The sequence below is a fragment of the Lactuca virosa genome, chromosome 4 (genome assembly GCF_052849685.1).
Source record: "Lactuca virosa cultivar CGN04683 chromosome 4, Lactuca_virosa_CGN04683_v6, whole genome shotgun sequence".
In the NCBI taxonomy this organism is placed as follows: Eukaryota; Viridiplantae; Streptophyta; class Magnoliopsida; order Asterales; family Asteraceae; genus Lactuca; species Lactuca virosa.
In genome coordinates, this window is record NC_136429.1 from 516,760,156 (window position 1) to 516,783,569 (window position 23,414).

At 44.8% G+C, this 23,414-nt stretch overlaps 1 protein-coding gene across 1 annotated transcript; it reads right to left on the bottom strand.

Annotated features, from left to right (window-relative positions):
- Positions 1 to 938: 938 nt before the first annotated feature.
- On the bottom strand, positions 939 to 2,114 carry LOC145107081 (uncharacterized). Its single transcript, XM_079043953.1, has one exon. It carries the CDS (start codon positions 2,112 to 2,114, stop codon positions 939 to 941), a length of 1,176 nt encoding a protein of 391 aa, XP_078900079.1.
- Between the last annotated feature and the right edge of the window lie 21,300 nt (positions 2,115 to 23,414).

Genomic DNA, 23,414 nt, shown 5'->3' on the forward strand with positions numbered 1-23,414 from the left:
CCAAAATAAGACCTTGACTCACCATAAAATGGCATTTTTCAAAATTTAAAACCAAATTTGTTTCAATACATCTTTTCAAATTTTTGGTGAGATTGGTCAAACACTCTTGAAAGGAGTTGCCATATACCGTAAAATCGTCCATGAAAACTTCGAGTATATTTTCAACATACTCCGAAAAGATACTAACCATGCAACGTTGGAAAGTAGCCGAGGCGTTACATAATCCGAATGGCATTCTCCGGTATGCAAAAGTGCCAAATGGACATGTAAATGTTGTCTTTTCTTGGTCTTCCAGTGCCACCGGGATTTGGTGAAAACCGGAGTACCCGTCTAGACAACAATAATGGGATTTCCCGGCCAACCTTTCTAACATTTGGTCAATGAAAGGTAACAGGAAATGATCTTTTTGTGTGCTAGCATTGAGTTTTCGGTAGTCAATACATACTCTCCACCCGTTTTGCACGCGGGTGGGAACGATCATACCTTTGTTGTTCTCGACCACTGTGATTCCTGTCTTCTTTGGCACGACTTGCACCAGACTCACCTACTTGCTATCCATGATTGGATAGATCATTCCCGTATCAAGGAGCTTCAATATCTCTTTCTTGACCACTTCCATCATTGGCGGATTCAACCTTCTTTGCGCGTCTCGGCTCGGCTTGCATTCATTCTCCATCAAAATTTTATGCATGCAAGTGGAGGGGCTCAACCCTTTGATATCCACGATCGTCCAACCCATTGCTTCTTTATGTTCTTTCAACACTTTGAGGAGTTGCTCTTCTTCACATTGGGTTAAGTGAGTTGAAATGATGACCGGAAGAGTCTCGTTGTTTCCGAAGTACGCATACTTCAAATGTTGAGGAAGGACCATTCTAATTCTGGTGGTTGAACAAGGGAGGGTGGCAATCTCGTGTGAGTTTGAGGTAATTCAATTTGCTTCACACTAAATTGAGTGGTTTTCTTGAGTAGAGCTTCAACCTCTTGGTTAATTTTCCACAATCAAATCCTTTGCTCAAAAGCATCTCCAACATGTCACTATTAGACAACTCGAAAAAGTCTTGGGTTAATGGTTCAATAACATCAACAAAACACAAAAATGAAACATCACTAGGATATCTCATAGCATCGTAGATGTTAAAACTTATTGTCTCCCCATCAAACTGCATCGTTAAGCTTCCCGCATATACATCAATCTTTGTTCTAGCCATCTTCAAGAATGGTCTCCCAAGTAGAATTATACCCGACTTTGAGGACACTTGTTCATCTAGATCAATCACGTAGAAATCCGCCGGGAATACTAATTGGTTTACTTGTACTAGGACATCTTCCAGAACACCTCTAGGAAAGACACTTGACTTATCCGCAAGGGAGATTATGACACCAGTTTCACTTAAAGGACCAACATTCAATGATTCATACACCGAATAGGGAATGACATTAATAGAAGCGCCAAGTTCAAGCATGGCACTACTAAAATTGACATCTCCTATCTTGCAAGGAACCGTAAACATTCCCGGATTTTTACACTTACGTGGAAGCTTCCTTTGAAAAACCACGGATGTGTTTACATTCATGGAATTTTTCTCGTTTCCCTTCAACTTCGTCTTGTTGGTACAAAGTTCTTTCAAAAACTTTGCATACCTAGGGATTTGCTTGATTGCATCAAGTAGAGGGATATTTACTTCCACCTTTCGAAAGGTGTCCAAAATCTCTTTCTCCTCTATTTTCTTCTTTGAAGTTGCAAGTCGAGAGGGGAACGGCGGTTGAGTGGCTATATGAGTTACTAGAGGGGTAGTCTTCCTTGGGACTCCGGCTTGTGCATCGTCCTTGATTATAGATTCTTCAATGGGAATAACTTCTATTTCTTCCTCTTCATCCCTTGGCTTCTTCTTTAAACTACTCTCTCCAGTTTGTTTGCCACTTCTCAAGGTCACTACATTGACATTTGGGTTCTTTTCGGTTTGAGAAGGGAGTTTACCACGGGACTCCAACTTGCTTATGGATGTAACTATATCTCCCATTTGTGCTTCAAGGTTGGAGATACTAGTCCTTGTCTCTTTTTGGAATTGTTGGGTACTAGTGGCTAGGGATTTGACAATGTCTTCGAGAGACATTCCGGAGCTACTTGGTTGGGATTGAGGGGAATGTTGATGATGATGTGGAGGGTGCGGTTTGGGTTGATAATGTGGTTACGGGTGTTGGTAATGAGGTTGTGGTGGCGGATAAGATGGTCTAGCCAATGCATTTTGAGGCAATTGTCTTGGGTTGTAGCTCATGTTGGGATTTGGCTTCCAACTCGAATTATATGCATTTTGATAACTGGATGGCTTGTTGTGGTAGTTTTGGAACTCTCCCGTGGCATTTACATGTTCCGCATCTTCTTGAAGAATGGGACACATATCCGTAGGATGTCCCATTGTTGCACATATTCCACAAACTATCACTTGGGGAGTTTGTCCTATGGGTAGCTTTTGGACAACAGAGGTTAGATCTTTGATTTGAGACTCGAGATTTGATGCCCCAACTTCATTGACTTTTTGTTGAGTTTCTCTCTTCATATCTTGGCGGAATTTGCGGCTATGGTGTTGAAGAGTTGTCTTGTTTGTTGTGGAGTTTTGCTAAAGACATCTCCACCACTTGAGGCATCAACTAGTCTTCTCTCCATTGGTAGCAATCCCTCATAGAAGTGTTGAATAAGGAGTTGCTCTGGGATTTGGTGATGTGGGCAACTATAGCACAAGTTATTAAACCTCTCCCAGTAATCATGGAAAGTCTCATTTTGACCTTGGCGGATTCCACAAATCTCATTTCTAAGACTTGAGACTCTTGAAGCGGGATAGAACTTGTCAAGAAAAGCTCTTTCCATATCGGTCCATGAGTTGATTGACCCCGGTAGAAGATAAAATAACCAATCCTTTGCTCTATCGGCCAATGAAAAGGGGAATGCCCTTAGCTTGATTTGTTCATCGGTTGACCCTTGTGGCTTCATTCTAGTGCAAATAATGCGGAACATCTTCTAGTGCTTATGTGGGTCTTCATTCTCCAATCCATGAAAAGTTGGGAGGTGATGGACTAAACTTGACTCAATTCCGAACCTCCTTCCAAAACCGGGTAATCGATACCGGTTGGAGTTTGTGTAACATCGGTTTCCATCATTTGCCTCAAAGTTCTTTCGGGAACTTCTCCTCCGTCCACTATTGCAATTGGTTCGATAATGGGTGGATTTTGTTGTAGAGGTGGTGTTTCGGGAATTTCTTGGCGAGGGTCGGGACGAGAATCGGCTTCCGTATCACTTGATGAAGCGGGTTCAACCTCCGGATCCCCGTGAGGATTAGAAGTTTGACCACGTTCAATTTGCTTTTCCTTCGCCAAACGCCTTGCTTCTTTTTCAATTTATGGGTTGTAAATCAAGTCACCTGTACCCTGAGATCTAGGCATAGAGAAACAAATTGATTAAAAATAAACCAATCCCCGACAACGGCGCCAAAATTTGGTGGTTGTCAAGGCCAACAAAATAAATACCCTAAATATTACACACTAAAATAGTGTACAGTGGTAAAGGGATCGTATCCACGGAGATTGGTTCAATTTAAATCTCTATGTAAATCACTCGTTCAAGTACTTGTAAAACAAAAATAAAAGTAAAACAGGGGGGTTAAATTCTTTTGATTGTTTGACAAAATTAAAACTAGCTAGAATGTAAATATGACAAGTAAACAAGTAAAAGTTTTGGTTGAATTCAATGAAGTAAAATTTGTTGATTTTGGGATATACCACATGGATGATATGGTTGACTTATCATTAGACTAAATATAATAACACTTGTGAATTGGTTTAACTTGGCTATAGCAATTCATAAGCACAAATTGCCTCAACTATTCTTAGATATTAAAATAATTAGAGAAGCTCTAACACATTCCCTTAATTAAAGTCACAAAATCAATGAAACATGTAATCTTGTGAAAATCAATTAGCTTTGAGTTCTAAGAGTCACCAAATCCATAAGATAATCAAATGCTTACATTATCATTATGGAGGAAACATTCCCATGGTTTAAATGAAATGAAAACAAACATATAAACCATTTGTTGCTTACCAACCTCAAAGTCCATTACTTAACCAAGAAATTGATCAACAAAAATATATGTTCACTCATCCAAGCTCATGATCAAAGATAAACAAACATAACAAGAGGTTTAACTAGAGAACATTTCCATAAACTTCAAACACAAGGTAATAATAGTCTTCAAAACAACCAATCATCCATGGGATTAAACCCTAATCAACCAAGTGAAACTCTAGCCAAGCATGGCCAAAATAAAGGAAATACAAGAAAGTTTAGTGGTACCAAACATTGTTCTAAGTGCAAGATGTAAACGTTGTAACACCAATCTTCAATTCTTCAACTTCTTCTCCAATGTTCTTGAGAGCAAAAGAGTGGTTTTCTCCAAGTGTTGGATCAGAATAATGCCTTCAATCTCCAGCAAATAAGGCTCATTTCCGGATTCAAAAAGTTGCACAAAAACTACCCACCAACTTTCCACAAATAGAGTCAACAAGTCAAAACCCGGGATCAATTCAGCACGATTCACGCGGACCGCGTATGGGTCCACCCGGACCGTGTGGGTCTCGCTGATTATGGGACTTGGGCCATTTAAAATAAAATCTAGCCCAATCTTCTCATTCACACTTCAGCCCACATGCATAACTCTTGAGAGCCTAATTGTGTCATTCCAAAGCCTCCAATGATTGGTCCAATGCTCCTTCAATCTTTCATAGCTCGAGTCCGTGTCGCCTCATCATCATTCTCGCTTAGAAATTAAGCCCAACTTGCTCCTTTGATTATGTTGACAACATGCCCAATCACACCACTTCAAGTCCATAAGCAAACCGCAAGCTTCCAAAAGTCCAGCACTCCTTCCATACCTCCAATGACAAATAGTCTTCGATAAATCCTGCAAATAAGCTCAAAAGACTGGAAAGCACCCGGTAAAGGAGAAAAATAACAAAAAGAGAAAATATGCATGAACATTAACTAAAATGAGATGGAATGTGCAAAAATAAACTATAAAAAGAAGTAAATAAAATGAAACTATCAATACTGCCCTCGATGTGAAGATCGACTCTCCTCGACTCATCAGTCCCTACACGACAACTCTTCTAAGTTATCAATTCGTACCCACAACCCCTACAAGGGTCAACTCAAATCCGGGTCAAAGTCAACTTTGGTCAAAGTCAACCTCCAGTTGACTTGACTCGTCGAGTTGGTCCAACAACTCGTCGAGTCTAGCAAGAGCTCAACGGGTTCTCCTTCAACCATAATATCGGGACCATCTTCAACCGAATCGCCGACTTTATCCTTGAACTTGTTAAGTTCATCTTCATCATATGAATGTGTTCAGTCTATGACTCGCCGAGTTATATGAACAACTCATCGAGTCTGTCTTCATGGGTTGGGAGATTGCCTTGGACTCGCCGAGTTTGCTCATACACTCGCCGAGTCCCATGATTCCCAGGTCCATAATCACGTCCATCTTTGTTTGGTCCCCTTCTAGACTCAACCAGATTCCTCAAAAACAAAAAAGGTCGGGGAATCAATACCCGACTCGCCGAGTCCCAAGAACGACTCGCCGAGTCCCCCAAAGTCCATGTCCATAAACTCGATTTATGTTGAGCTCATCTCATCCAAAGGGTAGATCTGGCCTCTTAGGGTCGATATAACACGTAAAGTCACGAACTTTACGTCCATGCATGGGTCTTTAAGCTCAAAATATCCAAAAATGAGGTCTACAAGATGCATGGGGTTCTCATGGCCATAAAGTTGGCACCTTTATGCCATGAGAACCCTCCAAGGTTCAAGATCTGAAGCCATTCCTCTACATTACACCCTACAACCCGAAAATGGCTTAGAAATGCCCCAAAGATGACAAAACGCAAGCCCTAGAGTAGATCTAACAAGTAAGAAGTGAAGGTAGGAGCTTTTTACCTCAAACAAGCTGGAAATGCAACCAAATCACTGGATCTACTGACTTCCTCTTGAATCTCCAAGTCTTTCCTTCCTTCTTCCAACTTCAAATCACAAAGAATGGCACAAAATAGATCAAGAACACTCAAAAGTTGACTAGGGTTTCGTGGACAGGGTTTGGAGGTGATGGAGGCTGGGGTGGAGGCGTCATAAAGTGTTTAAATAGGGTGCAAACCCTCAAATTTAGGGTTTCACTCAGACAGCTCCTACTTGCCGATTCGGTCTCCCGACTCGTCGAGTAGGTCACTTAAACCCCCCCCCCCCCGATCCGCAGCCGATCCTACGCGACGAGTTGGGCCTCCATCTCGCTGAGTCCCAGTGTAAAATATGAAGTTTTGCTTGAATTTAATTACGTACATGAAACCGGTTGTTACAACTCCCCCCCACTTATTTTAGACTTCGTCCTCGAAGTCTGTTGCTGAGTCCTGAAAAAGCTCGGGGTAGTGCTCCCTCATCTCTTCCTCCGGCTCCCAAGTCCTTTCCGACCCCTTGCGGTGCTGCCATTGCACCTTCACCAGCTCCACCTTATTGTTCCTCAGATCCTTCGACTTCCTGTCGAGGATCGGCACTGGCCGCTCGACGTAGTTCAGGCTGTCATCTACCTGAATATCCTCCAAGGCCACCACGGCCGAGTCGTCCACCAGGCACTTCCGCAACTGGGAGACGTGAAACGTACTATGAATCTGACTGAGTTCGGCTGGCAGGTCCAACCTATACGCCACCTTGCCCACCGGGGCGACAACCCTGAAAGGTCCGATATATCTGGGGCCCAACTTGCCCCGCTTCCTGAATCGGATGACGCCTTTCCAAGGCGACACCTTCAGGAGGACCATATTCCCGACCTGGAACTCCAGGTCCGAACGACGCTTGTCGGCATAACTTTTCTGCCGATTCTGAGCAGTCTGAAGCCTGCTCCTAACCTGCTGAATCCTCTCTGTTGTTTTGAGCACCACTTCGGTGCTCCCCATGACCCTCTGTCCGACTTCACCCCAGCATATCAGGGTTCTGCACTTCCTCCCGTATGACATCTCAAAGGGAGGACGATCGATACTCGCGTGATAGCTGTTCTTATAGGAAAAATCCGCCAGAGGAAGGTAAGTATCCCAACTACTTCCGAAGTCTAGAAAACATGCCCACAACATATCCTCCAAAGCATGGATGGTCCTCTCGCTCTGACCATCCGTTTGTGGGTGAAAAGCGGTGCTAAAGTGCAGATGAGTGCCCAACTCGTCATCTCTGTCTGAAATCACGGAGACTGGCACTCTGTGTCGAGCTATAACCTCTCGGATGTAGATATCGGCCAGCTTCTCGGCCGAGATGCTCTCCTGGATCGGTATGAAATGGACACTCCTGGTCAACCGATCCACGATGACCCAAATCGAATCCACTCCCCATGCGGTTGTCACACCCCGGCCGTCGGCGGAAACACCGGGCAGTGTAACGTCATTTCTTGTATCATAGTTATCCACTTCCTGAAAACACATGCAATTTAAAATACGTCAACATAAAGTTGGTGAGTTCACAGGTTTTGACTCCATAAAATAATACATTTTCCAAGTTCAAAAGTGTAGTTTTGAAAGTATCATTTTGACTCTCCAACGTTTAGTATATATATCCTAGGTATAAAATTTTACTTACCAAATAAGTAGTTTACCTATATGTCTTATATACTATGAATATAAGTGTTTGTAATTCCATACAAACGAAAGTTGCTACGTATAAATCTTATTTCAATTCTATACGAGTATGTTTGTTAGGTATAATTATCTACTTAATATACAAGTAGTACCTAGAGTATAAGTAGGGGGAAACTTATACTTAACATTAATACATGTATAGCGATGGAGTATAATGTTTCTAACAAGTTGCTACCATGAGTCTGTAACCACTGCTTGACAACAAAACCTCTGACAAAACACACTCATGATTTACCATCAGAAACAATACACTCATGATTTACCATGAGAAACAATACACTCATGATTTACCATGAGAAACAATACCGCACGCTTCATCGACGCCGGAACAATAACAAATAAAAGGAACGGATCGTCACTTGCTTGTCTTGGGTTGTAATTAACAACCACGAGTGGGGTCGTCAACCCGTATCTTATTCATACACGACTTCCTCGCTCACACGGGATTAACGGTTACAGGTGAGAGGACTTCCACTAAGATCCCCAATCTTAGTTGATGAATGAGGTAGCTCATGTAGACTTTGACGGCTTCCTATAGCTCTAACAACAAAAGCATCTTCATGTCTAAAACCCTAAGTTACTAGACTATGCTTTTAAACAGTACTCCTAACTTCATAACATTTAGGCAGTATAACAGCTATAACTTGAAGTAAAACCAGATTTTATCTTGACATAAAACCAAATAACAACAACAACATATAACATATCAAGTTTTATCTTGTCATAAAACTAACAATAACAACATACTTTATAAATTAACATATAGAACTTCCGAATGTAACTTCGGAACTATATCGCACACAACATATATATAGAATCCTAAGTATAACTCAAGATCTATATAATAACATGCTAACAAGTTGATAATAGTTGTATATAAAAATGTTATATTTAAAACAACTATATCCCGGTTATTATAGCTATCTACGTTGATAATAATATACTATCATATAGACATAATAATAACGTATATACAATATTTAGCATGCATTTTCCCTCGAAAATATTAGAAAGTGGGGCCGTGAAACTCACCTTAATATCGTGATTTTATGTAATCTAAGCAGAAACGGTCAGCGTACGAGGTCGTCGGGACTCGGGATGCAAGAGGGCTTCAGCAAAGGAGAGAGGAGAAAGGGAAATGGTGTAAGGAAGTGTCAAGGTCGGACCTGCTATTTATAGGAAGGATTTTGGACCCTCATGACGTGAGAAACTCATTGTTCACGTCGTGAGTTTCGAGCTTATCTCTTCGTAGACTTGCCATCCGTCTTCTAGCTTCCGAAGGTGGCCATATGACTCCTCACGTCGTGAAATATCAATGTTCACGTCATGAGTTTGGATCTTATCACTTCGTAGCCTCGTCACACACCTTCTAGATCCGAAATGTGGCAAAATGACTCCTCAAGTCGTGAGTTTCTGTGCTCACGTCGTGAGTTCAGTCCAATTAGGGTTTTTGACAGCTGAATCTTCGGAAGGCCATAACTTTCGCATACGAACTCCGTTTTTGACGTTCTTTATATCCACGCGTAGGTATTCACGAGTACTAAAACTCTCTTTTAGACTCCAACAGCTAATTATAAGTATATTTTTAATTCCTTTTATTATAGAGATTTATAGTGTTCGGTTTATCATAACTTCATCACGCGAAGTCAGATTCAGACGTTCTATATATTTTTGGAATCGTATGGACGTATACTTTGAGTTGTATCATAAAAGTTCATACTTGTATTAGAATTTATCACGAATTACATAGTATGTTTGTCACTTTACTAGTTTAACAAAATCACATTATATGATTGGCATAATCACATGTGATTGTTATTGACCTAATTTTGACGGGTGTTACATTATCCCCCCGTTAAAGAAATTTCGTCCCGAAATTTATCTTGTGGACGAGGAACCGTTAATTAGTTGGGGAAAACATTGTGGATATTGCTTAGCTCTTTATGTAACTTAAGTTGATATGCGACAAAACCAATTCTTGCTAGATTTTCAAAAGGTTCTATATATCGCGGGTTTAGTTTGCCTCGTTTACCGAATCGAATCATGCCTTTCCAAGGAGAGACCTTCAACATTACTCTATCTCGAACTTGGAATTCCAAAGGCTTACGTCTTATGTCAGCATAGCTCTTCTGAAGATCATGTGCTGCCTTTAATCGATCCTAAATTTGCACGATCTTTTGAGTTGTCTCGTGGATTATTTCTGGTCCAGTGCGTAAGGTATCACCTGTACTTTCTCTAGCCGTTTGCGTATCTCCAACTTCTGCCCAATATATTAGGGAACAACATTTTCGGCCATAAAGAACCTCAAACAGTGCAGCCTTGATGCTGGTGTGATGACTATTGTTGTAGGAAAACTCAATTAATGGTAAATGAGTATGCCACACATTTCCAAAGTCTATTACACAGGTCAGAGCATATCTTCTAAAGTCTGAATGGTTCTCTCACTCTGACCATCAGTCTGTGGATGGTAAGCTGTAATCATATCTAGATTTGTTCCTATGGATTTTTGTAGAGATTGCCAAAATCGTGAAGTGAATCTACTATCTCGGTCATAAATAATAGAATTTGGAACTCCATGCAATCTGACAATTTCCTTAAGATAAACTCTAGTCAGCTTCTCCATTTTGTCGTTCTCCTTAATTGGTAAGAAATGGGCGGACTTAGTCAATCTATCGACTATTACCCAAATAGTGTGGAACCCACTAGGAGTTTTAGGTAACTTAGTGATGAAGTCTATTGATATCTGCTCCCATTTCCATTCAGGTATTTCTGGTTGTTGAAGTAAACCTGAAGGCTTTTGATGTTCTGCCTTTACTCTAGAACCAGTCAATCAATTGCTCACATAAGTAGCAATTTCAGCCTTCATGTTTGGCCACCAATAATGTACTTTTAAATCTAAGTACATTTTGTCAGAGCCTGGATGTACGGAATATATGGACTTGTGGTCTTCTTCATAAAGTATTGCGTTCCGTCATCTTTTTGTATAAGTTGCTTTTCCATTCCTTGCAAAGCTTCGTTCTTGATGTTTTCTTCTTTTAGAGCCTCAAGTTGAGCTTCTCTAATTTGTGCGGTAAAGTTAGAATGGATAGTTATAGTTAATGCTCGTACCCGACGGGGTTTAATATCTTCTTTCCGGATCAAGGCATCTGCTACCACGTTTGCCTTTTCGGGATGAAAACGAATCTCACATTCATAATCTTATAAAATTGTTGCACTTTAACAAGGACTTTATTGTTGCAATCTTTTAGTAGTTCAATGTCCCCAGAATTTTAGTGCAATAGTTGAGTCACTACAGTCATCCGCAAGCAAATATCTCTGATCGGCGCTGCCTTGCGGCTAAGCGCATCGGCCACAACATTGGCCTTCCCTGGGTGGTAAAGGATCTCACAATCGTAATCCTTCACCACGTCTAACCACCGACGCTGCCTCATGTTCAGATTCGGCTGATCTATAAGGTACCTCAAACTCTTGTGGTCCGTGTAAATGGTACATCAGACCCCATGGAGGTAGTGTCGCCAAATCTTGAGGGCGAAGACGACCGCCCCCAACTCCAAATCACGTGTCGGGTAATTCGCCTCGTGAGGCTTCAGCTGCCTCGAAGCGTAGGAGATAACATGCCCCCTCTGCATCAACACCGCGCCCAAACCCGAGATGGACGCATCAAAATACACCACAAAATCATCCATGCCCTCAGGCAGGGCTATGATTGGCGCCTCGTACAATCTCTGTCTCAGCATCTTAAATACGACCTGCTGCTCAGGCCTCCAACGAAATACAACTGCCTTCTTCATCAGTCGGGTCAAGGGTACGACTATCTTGGAGAAATCATGGATGAACCTCCGATAGTAGCCGACTAATCCCAGGAAACTCTGAATCTCAGATGGAGACTTCGGAACATCCCATCTCATCATGGCCTCCACTTTGGCCAGGACGACCAATATCCCGTTCTGGTTGACCAGGTGCCCTAGAAACTGCACCTCGTGCAACCAGAACTCGCATTTGGAGAACTTGGCGTACAAGCTCTCCCTCCTCAGGGTATCCAAAACTCACCGTCTCCTTACCCGCCTCCCGGGTATCCAAGACATAGGCAGCATACCCTATGCACCCATGCTGGAGATAGCGCCTAGGTCTCGCTGTTGAACATAAAGCTGGTCCATGCTGTGGCCTCTCACCCTGAATCACCAGCTCTCCCCCACCTGGGGTCCTGACCCTGACCAACTGCTGTGCACAATCGATCACCGCCCTATTGGGTCTCAACCAATCCATGCCTATAATAACCTTGTTCCCCCGCAATGGTATGGGAACCAAGTCTACCAGGTAGCGCTCCTCGAACAACCTCAAAACACAATCCCTGAAAACCTCTGATGCTCGCACTGACCGGTCGCCTGCAACCTCGACCTCCAGAGGGCAATCCAACATGCCCGAAGACTCGGGGAACCTCTTGCTAAGCGCAAGGGAGACAAACGATCGGGTAGCACCCGAATCAAACAATACCTGAACTGGAATACCGTTCACATGGAACGATACTAAACAGAGCACATAATATAACATATCAAAATAACAACGACATATAATATAAGATTAGAGAGAAGAAATCATACCCGTCACCACATCGGGTGTGACGTGTGCCTCCTTGGCTGTCAACTGAAACAATCGGCTCCGCACCACTGGAGCCTCTATCTTGACCTTCTGGCCATCCGCAACTCGTGCTGTCGCTGGAGTCGGCGCCACCACCAGCGCTGCTGCTGATGCTGCTGACAAACTAGGGCAGTTGGCCTTTTTATGGCCCCTCTGATTTCAATAAAAGCAAATCAGGTCTGATGTCTTAACTGTGGGGGCGCGGGCAGTACAATCCCTGCCAAAGTACCCCGTCTTGCCGCACTTGTAGCGGCCCGACGATCCCACTCTACAAGTTCCCTCATGCGGCCTACCGCATTTCCTGCAACGGCTCATGCCCGGCTGGCCCTTCGACCTAATGTCGGATCCCTTGGGTGTCTTTCTCGAAACCCCCATAACCTGCTCAATCTATGCCTTCCTCTTCCTGAGGTGCTCCAAATCAATATCCCTCTCCTGCGCCCTGGCAATCATGGACTCCAGGGTCGGGCAAGCTAAATAGCTGACATGCTCCCGGATATCAGCCCTCAACATATCATGGTAGCGGGTCTTCCGCATCTCCTCATCCCCCGCATACTGAGCTACCAATAAGGCCCTCTCCCTGAACTTAGCGGTGATCTCCGCCACTGTCTCGGTCGTCTGTCTCATGTCGAGAAATTCTCTGGCCAGCTGCTGAAGCTCCACAGCTGGCGCAAACTCAGCCATGAACCTGGTCACGAAATCTGACCAAGTCATAGCCTCGATGGCTGGGACTCCCTGTGAGTCACCGACTATAACATCCGGTTTTCCTGGTATATTATTTTCATTATTTAATTTGAGAATCTTGGAGAGACTCGACGAGTTGACGCCTCAACTCGTCGAGTAGGGTCGTGACTTGTGACGTGTATTAATGAATGGACTCGATGAGTCTGTGAGCCGACTCGCCAAGTCAGCGCTGTTGAGGGAAACCCTAATCTAGCGGGCCTGTGTCCGATATAAAGGCACTTATAGCCTCCCTTTGGCGGCCACACTTCCCTGAGAAACCCTAAACGACCTTGGAGCTCATAGAGTGAGAGAGAGCTAACTTTGAGATCTTTGGTGCATTTGTGGAAGGGAGAAGAGAGTTTTCAAGCAAGGAGTAAGGGAAGGGCATTGGATTTGCTAATACTCGTCCAGGAGGATCTGTTAAAGGTATCACGTTCGAACCTTTACTTCTGATTAAGTAGATGACATTTTTGGGAGATTAGGGCTCCTTTTTGTTTATATTTTGGGACTTGAAAGGTTTGGGGTTCATGAGGAAGCTTGAACTCCGGATCTGGACTGTAGGAGACCCTTATCATCTAAAGGTTCAAGATTTATTCTGATTTGGTGAAGTCCTTGTGAGAAAAACCCTTGTTAAGGCATGATCTTGGCATTTCTTGCCCAAAATGACATGTATGGACGTAAAGTCTATGACTTTACGTGATATTTGAGCCCTGAGAATGTGGATCTGGAGTTTGAGGAAGTATTCCTCCTTAAAATCGTCTGAATGCAAGCTGAGTCTTAATAGACTCGCCGAGTTGATGAGCCGACTCGGCGAGTAGCTTAGGGTTTGTCCAAATAAGTTGAATCACGCTATAACTCGACGAGTTAGGGGTTAACTCGACGAGATGCACCTTCTTGAGGTTACTGAGAAACGATGGGACTCGACGAGTCGTACGAGTGCACTCGGTGAGTCTGGTCAATTTTGGACTGTTGACTAGAGTTTGACTTCTTTTGACTGTAAGGTTTGGCCAAATAAGTAGTAAAAGTCAAGGAGGGGTAAAATGGTATTTTACCTCTTTAAGGGACTAAGAGTGTAAGAGAGATCAACGAATAGTGTAATTGAGTGTGAGGGGAGTATTGATTAGAACTATTATCCATGTGATAGGCGGAGGCTAGATCGTGGATTTCGAGCACGAGATTTTACTAGATAGCTTACGAGGTGAGTCTTCTCACTATACATACCCAGTGGGGCAATTAGAGTTATGTGACCAGAGTATCTTGTATGTTGATTATCTTATACTGCATCATTCCTATGTGATTTATGCTATGTATTGTTCAGAGTTAGGACCGAAAGGTCCACAGAGTTAGGACCGATGGGTCCATCACAGTTGTGGGACTGGAGGGTCCCAATGAGGAACATTGACCAGAGGGTCTTTCAGAGTTATAGCCTCAAGTGGCTAATTATGTTGTATGTGGTATATTGGGGAACTTACTAAGCTTTATGCTTACCGTGTTATGTGATATGTATTTCAGGTAATACCGAGGATCGCGGGAAGGCACCGACATGATTGTACACACCCACCGGAGATTGTAGTGATTTAGAGGATCCTGGATTTTATGAATTGTTCTTTTAAAAACATGATTTTCGATGAATTGGCTTGTAACATTTTGTGGTTTAAATATTAAAATCCATGTGTTTGGAAATTTAAATTTGGTCAAAATTTTACGTCGTTACAAGTTTGTATCAGAGCCTTGGTTTGAGGGATTCGGACACACCTTCGGGTATGTCTGGACTCAAACTGAGGATTTGAGAATTTTTTTTCGAGAAAAATGATTTTTCTAAAAACAAGTAAGAGTTTCTAAGAGAAAAGTGAAAAAGAGCAGTGTGTACAATCAGCCAGCGCCCGAACGGTGATTTCCCAAAATACCCTTACTTAATGTGTTATGAGATATTATGAGATATATGTTATGCATGCTAGAGAATAGGCTAGGTATTTCATGTTCTAGGACTAGAGTGGCTTGATGTGTGATGCCTTAGCCTAGGAGTTACTGTTGCTGTAAGTTGCTTTGAGTGCGAGTAGGTAGCAACAACGAGCTTATGAGAGGTCTACTAAAGGATAGTCTGTGTTTGGAAAGGCATAGAGTACTTGTGATCTGGGATCCTAGGAGGAGGACTTGGGGTGAATACGGATGCGGTGTGGAAAGTAGTATTGGGCCCGTACTATTGGAAACACCGGGTCGGTGAACAGTCCAAGTAAGAATCCTTAGGGTTCTAAGGAACAAGTAGGGGTGAGTGATCGAGTGTGTGTATACTCGAGCGAGTCTCTGACAATTTCATGTTGTGTTTCAGAGACATCATGGTGGTTACGCGCCACAACACAGGGGTCAATGGTACAAGTGGTACTAGTGTCGAGGAGATACCGGATATGTTTGGGTCTATTAAGACCACCCTGATTGACACATTTGATGAGCGATACGCATCCATCACTGAGGCTGCTGTTGCTGCCACGACTGCAGCTGTCGCCGCTGCTAGGCCACAGGGAGGTGACTCGTTGCTGTATCGGGAGTTCAACAACACGAAGCCACCAGAGTTTGATGGGACTCAGGATCCGATTGCCGCGATGAGATGGATCTCCGATATTGAGGGGTGTTTCTACACTTGTTCCTGTCCAGAACATTTGAGGGTACGATTCGCGCTGAACCATCTTCGCCTGGTGGCGAAGGACTGGTGGAAGTTTGTTACAGCTCATTTTACTCCTGCGGAGCTCACTGCAGTGACTTGAGAGAGATTCACCATGATGTTTAGAGAGGAGTATGTTCCCCCGGTGGAGAGGGAACGGTTGGCTCAGGAGTTTCTGTCCCTCAAGCAGAGGACAGAGTAAGTGACAGTGATTACTAGGATGTTCCATGAGAGGGCGTTGTTATTTTCTGAGCATGTGTCTACCAAGCAGGCATGTATGAGCCGGTATCCGAGCATATTGAGGAGGGATATCCACGAGTTCGTGGCGAACTCGTATTACCGGACATTTGCTGAGCTTCAGGAAAATGCACGGAAGAGGGAGATTGAGCTGGAGACTCAGGCCAGGGAGGAGGCGGAGTCTCAGGGGAGGGATCGGCGACCGACACAGTCTCAGCCGGCAGCCAAGCGGGCTAAGCCCGCTGATTCGAGATCTGGAGGTCAGAAGGGCCACACTTGTGGGAAGTGCGGCAAGGGTCATGAGAGGGTTTGTCGAGCGGGATCTTGCAACAAGTGTGGCAAGGAGGGGCACATGGCTAAGGATTGCCCCAAGGGATTTGCAGTTTGCTTTCACTATAACCAGACCGGCCACCGGAAGGCCGAATGTCCCCAGCTGCTTCAGGGATCAGTGCAGGGATCTGCACCTGCTGCTATTCGAGCTACAGAGAGTCGGCCAGTGAAGGCCGAGGCACCAAAGGCCCGCGGGAGAGCCTTTCAGCTGACATTGGAGGAGGTCCACGCAGCACCTGATGTTGTGGCCGGTATGTATTCTTGTGCTTATTTTATTCGAGATATTTTGTGCTTACTTTATGATTATGCATAGGTACTTTTCTTGTGAGTTCTGTGCCTGCCTTGGTGTTATTTGACTCGGGTGCGAGTCGATCTTTCGTGTCATTAGCATTTAGTCGTCATATCAGTATCCGGCGAGAGGCGTTGAGTCGACCTCTGAGAGTATCCACAGCCGACAAGCGTGCGATATTTGCGACTGATGTGATCCGGGGATGTGTGCTTGAGATTTTTGGAGTTGAGTTTCTAATAGATCTAGTACCGATGGGCATGGACTGGTTAAGTCGATTCGAAGCTGTGATCGATTGTGAGCGTCAGCTGGTGACCATACAAGACCCTAGTGGGGGAGCGCTTACAGTGTACGGCGAGGGTACCCCATCTGAGCCAGCATTTTGCTCGGCCGCCAGGGCAAGACAGAGTCTACAGCATGGTTGCAAGGGTTTCGTAGTGTATGTTATGGATACGCGAGTGGTTGTCGAGAGATCGAGTTCTATTGCTGAGTTTCCGATAGTGAGATAGTTTCCAGATGATTTTCCCGAGGAGTTACCGGGTGTGCCTCCCGAGAGGCAGGTGCAGTTCCGGATAGATTTGGTTCTGGGACTGGCGCCTATTGCCAAGGCCCCTTATCGCCTTGTGTCACCAGAGATGCAGGAGGTATCCTCGCAGCTTCAGGAGCTGTTGGGGAAGGGATTCATCCGACCGAGTAGCTCGCCTTGGGGAGCGCCGATCCTTTTTGTCAAGAAAAAGGATGGTTCATACCAGATGTGCATCGATTACCGGAAGTTGAACAAGCTGACGGTCAAGAACCGTTATCCACTTCCGTGGATCGACGATCTGTTCGATCAGTTGCAGGGTGCATCATGGTTTTCCAAGATCGATTTGAGATCTGGATATCATCATATGAGAGTTCGGGAGGAAGACATCCAGAAGACGGTCTTTAGGACTCGTTATGGTCATTACGAGTTCGTGGTGATGCCATTTGGACTCACCAACGCATCGGCGGCGTTCATGGACCTCATGAACCAGGTGTGCAAGACCATGTTGGATCGGTCGGTGATCATGTTCATCGACAATATTTTGGTGCATTCGAGATCTCGAGAGCAGCATGAAGAGCATTTGAGGGAGATTCTGGGGGTATTGAGATCAGAGAGGCTTTATGCCAAATTCTCCAACTGTGATTTCTGGTTACGAGAGGTCCAGTTCCTGGGACACCTCGTTAACCAGAATGGGATTCTGGTCGACCCAACCAAGATTGAGACAGTCATGAGGTGAGAGGTCCCGAGATCCCCTACCGAGATCAGGAGTTTTCTAGGGTTGGCCGGCTACTATCGGAGATTTATCCAGGATTTCTCCAAGATTGTCGTCCCCCTCACCAAGCTGACCCGGAAGGGCGTTACTTTTTCTTGGGGTCCCGAGCAGCAGACCTTGTTTGAGACTCTTCGCCAGAAGTTGTGCGAAGCCCCGGTGTTAGCTCTTCCCGAGGGGATGGTGGACTTTGTGGTTTATTGTGATTCATCTATATCTGGGTTGGGTGCGGTGCTAATGCAGAGAGGGCACGTGATAACATACGCTTCGAGGCAGTTGAAGCCTCACGAGACTAGGTACCCCACTCACGATCTAGTGTTGGGGGCGGTGGTGTTCGCCCTCAAAATCTCGCGCCACTACTTGTATAGGGTTCGGTGTACCATATACACGGACCACAAGAGCCTGAAGTATCTCATGGATCAGCCGAACCTGAATATGCGCCAGAGGAGGTGGCTAGACATGGTGAAAGACTATGACTGTGAGATCCTATATCATCCGGGCAAGTCTAACGTGGTAGCCGATGCCCTGAGCCGCAGATCAGAGTATGCCCCGATCCGAGATGTGTGTATGAGGATGACAGTGATGACTCCGTTCTTGGATACCATACGAGAGGCCCATGCGGAGGCCGTGAGACCAAAGAACCGCAAGAGGGAGCGGGTGATTGGACAGGTATCCGAGTTTGTGACAGATAGCCGAGGGCTTATGACCTTCCGAGGGTGGATTTGGGTGCCCTATACGGGCGGAGCTCGGAGTATACTGATGGAAGAGGCTCAAAGATCGAGATTCTCGATCCATCCTGGGCCACTAAGATGTATTTAGACCTGAAGAGAGATTACTCGTGGCCCTGTATGAAGAGGGATGTTGCTTGGGTAGTTGAGAGGTGTTTGACCTGCCGTCGGGTCAAGGCAGAGCACCAGAGACCACATGGTCCATTGCAGCCTCTGGAGATTCCCCAGTGGAAGTGGGAACAGATCTCGATGGATTTTATCACCAAATTACCTAGGACTGCGCGTGGCGTCGATGCGATTTCGGTGATTGTGGACCGAATGACGAAGAGTGCTTACTTCCTTGCCATTAGTGAGAGCTCTTCCACGGAGAGGTTGGCAGAGATTTACGTGAGAGAGGTGGTAGCACGGCATGGGGTGCCGATCTCTATCGTATCGGATAGAGATGTGAGTTTCACTTCCAGGTTTTGGAAGAAATTTAATGAGGAGTTGGGCACGCGCCTACATTTCAGTACTGCGTATCACCGACAGACAGATGGGCTGAGTGAGCGGACAATCCAGATGCTCGAGGACAGGTTGCGAGCGTGTTTCATGGACTTCGGAGGAAGTTGGGACAGGTTACAACAATAGCCACCATTCGAGTATTGGTATGCCTCCATTTGAGCTTCTTTATGGGAGGAGGTTTCGGACTCCCATTTGCTGGGGAGAAGTGGGTCAGAGGGTGTTGGGCAGCATGGAGATAGTGCTGAAGACGACTGAGCAGATTCAGCTAGTCAGGCAGAGATTGCTGACGCCCCAGAGCCGTCAAAAGAGTTATACGGAAAGGCGACGATCCGAGCTGGAGTTTCAGGTTGGAGATTTTGTGCTCCTGAAGGTATCTCAATGGAAGGGGGTGATCCAGTTCAGGAAGCGGGGCAAGCTGGGCCCCCGATATATCGATCCGTTCAGAGTGACTGCTAGAGTGGGTAAGGTAGCATACCAGTTGGAGCTACCCACGGAGTTGAGTCAGATTCATAACACCTTCCATGTGTCCCAGTTGAGGAAGTGTGTGGCCGATGAGACGGCAGTGGTACCGCTAAAAGACATTCAGGTGGATGCGAGCCTGAATTACATTGAGAAGCCGACCACGATTCTAGATCGAAAGGTGAAGGTTCTGAGGAACAAAGAAGTGCCCCTGGTTCAGGTCCAGTGGCAGCATTGGAAGGGATCCGATTTAACTTGGGAGTCGGAGTCCGAGATGCGGGAGCAGCATCCTGAGCTATTTGCGGAGCATGACTTCGAGGGCGAAGTCTGATTCTAGTGGGGGAGAATTTTAACATCCGGTTTTCCAGGTATATTATTTTCATTATTTAATTTGAGAATCTTGGAGAGACTCGACAAGTTGACGCCTTAACTCGTCGAGTAGGGTCGTGACTTGTGACGTGTATTAATGAATGGACTCGACAAGTCTGTTAGCCGACTCGCCGAGTCAGCGTTGTTGAGGGAAACCCTAATCTAGTGGGCATGTGGCATATATAATGGCACTTATAGCCTCCCTTTGGCGGCCACACTTCCCTGAGAAAGCCTAAATAACCTTGGAGCTAATAGAGTGAGAGAGAGAGAGAGAAATAGCTAACTTTGAGATCTTTGGTGCATTTGTGGAAGTGAGAAGAGAGTTTTCAAGAAAGGAGTAAAGGAGGGGCATTAGATCTGCTAATACTCGTCCAGGAGCTTCTGTTAAAGGTATCAAGTTTGAACCTTTATTTCTGATTAAGTAGATGATATTTTTGGGAGATTAGGGCTCCTTTTTGTGTATATTTTGGGACTTGAAAGGTTTGGGGTTCATGGGGAAGCTTGAACTCCAGATCTGGACTGTAGGAGACCCTTAACATCTAAAGGTTCAAGCTTTATTCTGATTTGGTGAAGTCCTTGTGAGAAAAACCCTTGTTAAGGCATGATCTTGGCATTTCTTGCCCAAAATGCCATGCATGGACGTAAAGTCTATGACTTTACGTGATATTCGAGCCCCGAGAATGTGGATCTGGAGTTGGAGGAAGTATTCCTCCTTAAAATCGTCTGAATGCAAGCTGAGTCTTAATAGACTCGCCGAGTTGATGAGCCGACTCGACGAGTAGCTTAGGGTTTGTCTCGATAAGTTGAATCGCGCTATAACTCGACGAGTTAGGGGTTAACTCGACGAGCTGGACCTTCTTGAGGTTACTGAGAAACGATGGGACTCGACGAGTCGCACGAGTACACTCAACGAGTCTGGTCAATTTTGGACTGTTGACTAGAGTTTGACTTCTGTTGACTGTAAGGTCTGGCCAAATAAGTAGTAAAAGTGAGGGAGGGGTAAAATGGTCTTTTACCCATTTAAGGGACTAAGAGTGTAAGAGAGATCAACGAATAATGTAATTGAGTATGAGGGGAGTATTGATTAGAACTATTTTCCATGTGATAAGCGGAGGCTTGATCGAGGATTTCGAGCACGAGATTTTACTAGCTAGCTTACGAGGTGAGTCTTCTCACTACACATACCTAGTGTGGTAATTAGAGTTATGTGACCAGAGTATCTTGTATGTTGATTGTGTTATACGACATCATTCCTATGTGATTTATGCTCTGTATTGTTTAGAGTTAGGACCGAAAGGTCCACAGAGTTAGGACCGGTGGGTCAATCAGAGTTGTAGGACTGGAGGGTCCCACTGAGACACATTGACCAGAGGGTCTTTCAGAGTTATAGCCTCGAGTGGCTAATTATGTTGTATGTGGTATTTTGGGGAACTCACTAAGCTTTATGCTTACTGTGTTATGTGATATGTGTTTCAGGTAATACCTAGCATCGCGGGAAGGCACCGACATGATTGTACACACCCACCAGAGATTGTAGTGATTTAGAGGATCCTGGATTTTATGAATTGTTCTTTTAGAAACATGATTTTCGATGAATTGGCTTGTGACATTTTGTAGTTTAAATATTAAAATACATGTGTTTGGAAATTTAAATTTGGTAAAAATTTTACGTCGTTACACCGACTAACTCCCACCAATCCCTAGCTCTATCCCTCAAACAACCCGCAGCAAAGCGGGCCTTCGACCTCTCCGGGCAGAAGCTCAACAACTGCGCAGACTCAATGTCTGCGATCCATCTCCTGGCAGCAATGGGGTCCTTCACCCCATGAAAGTCTGGCGCACCACTCCTCCTGAAGTCCTTGAAGGACAGTGTGCGCGTACCCGACTGGCTGGACGTCGAGTCCCTCCTGAATGCCTGGAGGCGATCCTCCATCAACTCAATAATCCCCTCCTTGATCGACCCAAAAATGATAGGGGTTGACTCAAGGATACCTCTAGTGATCTCAGACACGATGAACTCGCGTAAACCGTCATCAATCTGCTCGGATCCCGCACACGAGCCCGATCCCGAACCTGATCCAGACCCTGAACCTCCCGCTCCATGACACGTAGTCACCATTTTGAAATAAAATACACAAACGTCAGGGTCATACATACTCTCGAGAGGTCTCGCATGCTCTCCAGGTCCTTGGTTCCATCTCAACCTCCCTTGAATCGAGTACGGATCCTCTGCTTCCAGTAGTACGGGCCCATACTACCTTCCACATCTATCCGTACTTTCCTCAAGAATTGCCTTGACTTCACCAAATTCCTTATACCAACTCTGCTCTCCAAGCTAATCTCATCCTAGGCTTGACCTAGGGCCCTCGCCGACCTACTCTCCGCCATCAGCTGCACAAGGAGTCCCTACCATCCTTCCCTAGCTACTTTGCGAATACTTTTATATATCCACTTACTAGTTAGTTAAGGCTAGCTAGAACCCCTATAAGCAAAAAACAAGCAGCATTTGTGCATTGAGTAACCAAATCAAACATAACCCAATCAGGCTATCCTACTGCTGACTAGACAGCCCTACCATACAGCTCAATAAGCTCATACAACAGGCATATAAGGCATCCTTCCTAGATCCTTAGTTCTATTTTAGCATGCAGTTCTCAGAATCATATAACAGGCATACAAGGCATCCTCCTAGATCCTTAGCCCTAATCTAGCATGCAGTTCTCATAATCATATCATATAACGTAACATAACAAGTATGGGTATCTTGGGGAAAACTTACTTGAGCTCGGCCGGTCGCACGCATCACACACCTTGTTCTTTCTCAAAAATTCTTTAACTTAGATTTTAGAAGACTTTTTCTTGTAAAAATCCTTCAAGCCTTCAAATTGAGACCAGACACCCCCGAGGGTGTGTCCGAATCCCTCAAACCAAGGCTCTGATACGAACTTGTAACATCCCAAAATCAAGACCCAAATTTTTTTGTTTATTATATTACTTCAGAAATAGCTCACAGAAAACATAAGTAAAATTGCTTCAACACCTATTTACAGATTGCAAGTCTCGAACACCATAAAAGTTATGTGGTAAAATATCATAGTACAATCCCAAAAAACTCAATTTGGAAATCATGTGTGTGTGTGTGATGCGTTGCTACACCGCCGAATCCTTCCCCTTGGATGAAGAGGTACCTGAAACCAAAACTGAAACTATAAGCACAAAGCTTAGTGAGTTCCCCCATCACACCACATACCAAACAACATACATATTGTCGGACAGTTCTCGGGTGCCCGACCTACCCATGTCAAGCCATTCTGGGGTGGTGACCTACCCATGTCAAGCCGTTATGGGGTGCTGTCCTACCCATGTCATGCTATTCTGGGGTGCCGACCTACACTCCGGTCTATCTCAACCGGACACGGGGTCTATTTCACCCCCTACTACTAGCATATAATATCATATCATAATCTTGC

Bases quoted from the DNA above. Each gene is read 5' to 3' on its own strand.
- LOC145107081 (XM_079043953.1), bottom strand. From the start codon at position 2,114: ATGTCTCTCGAAGACATTGTCAAATCCCTAGCCACTAGTACCCAACAA.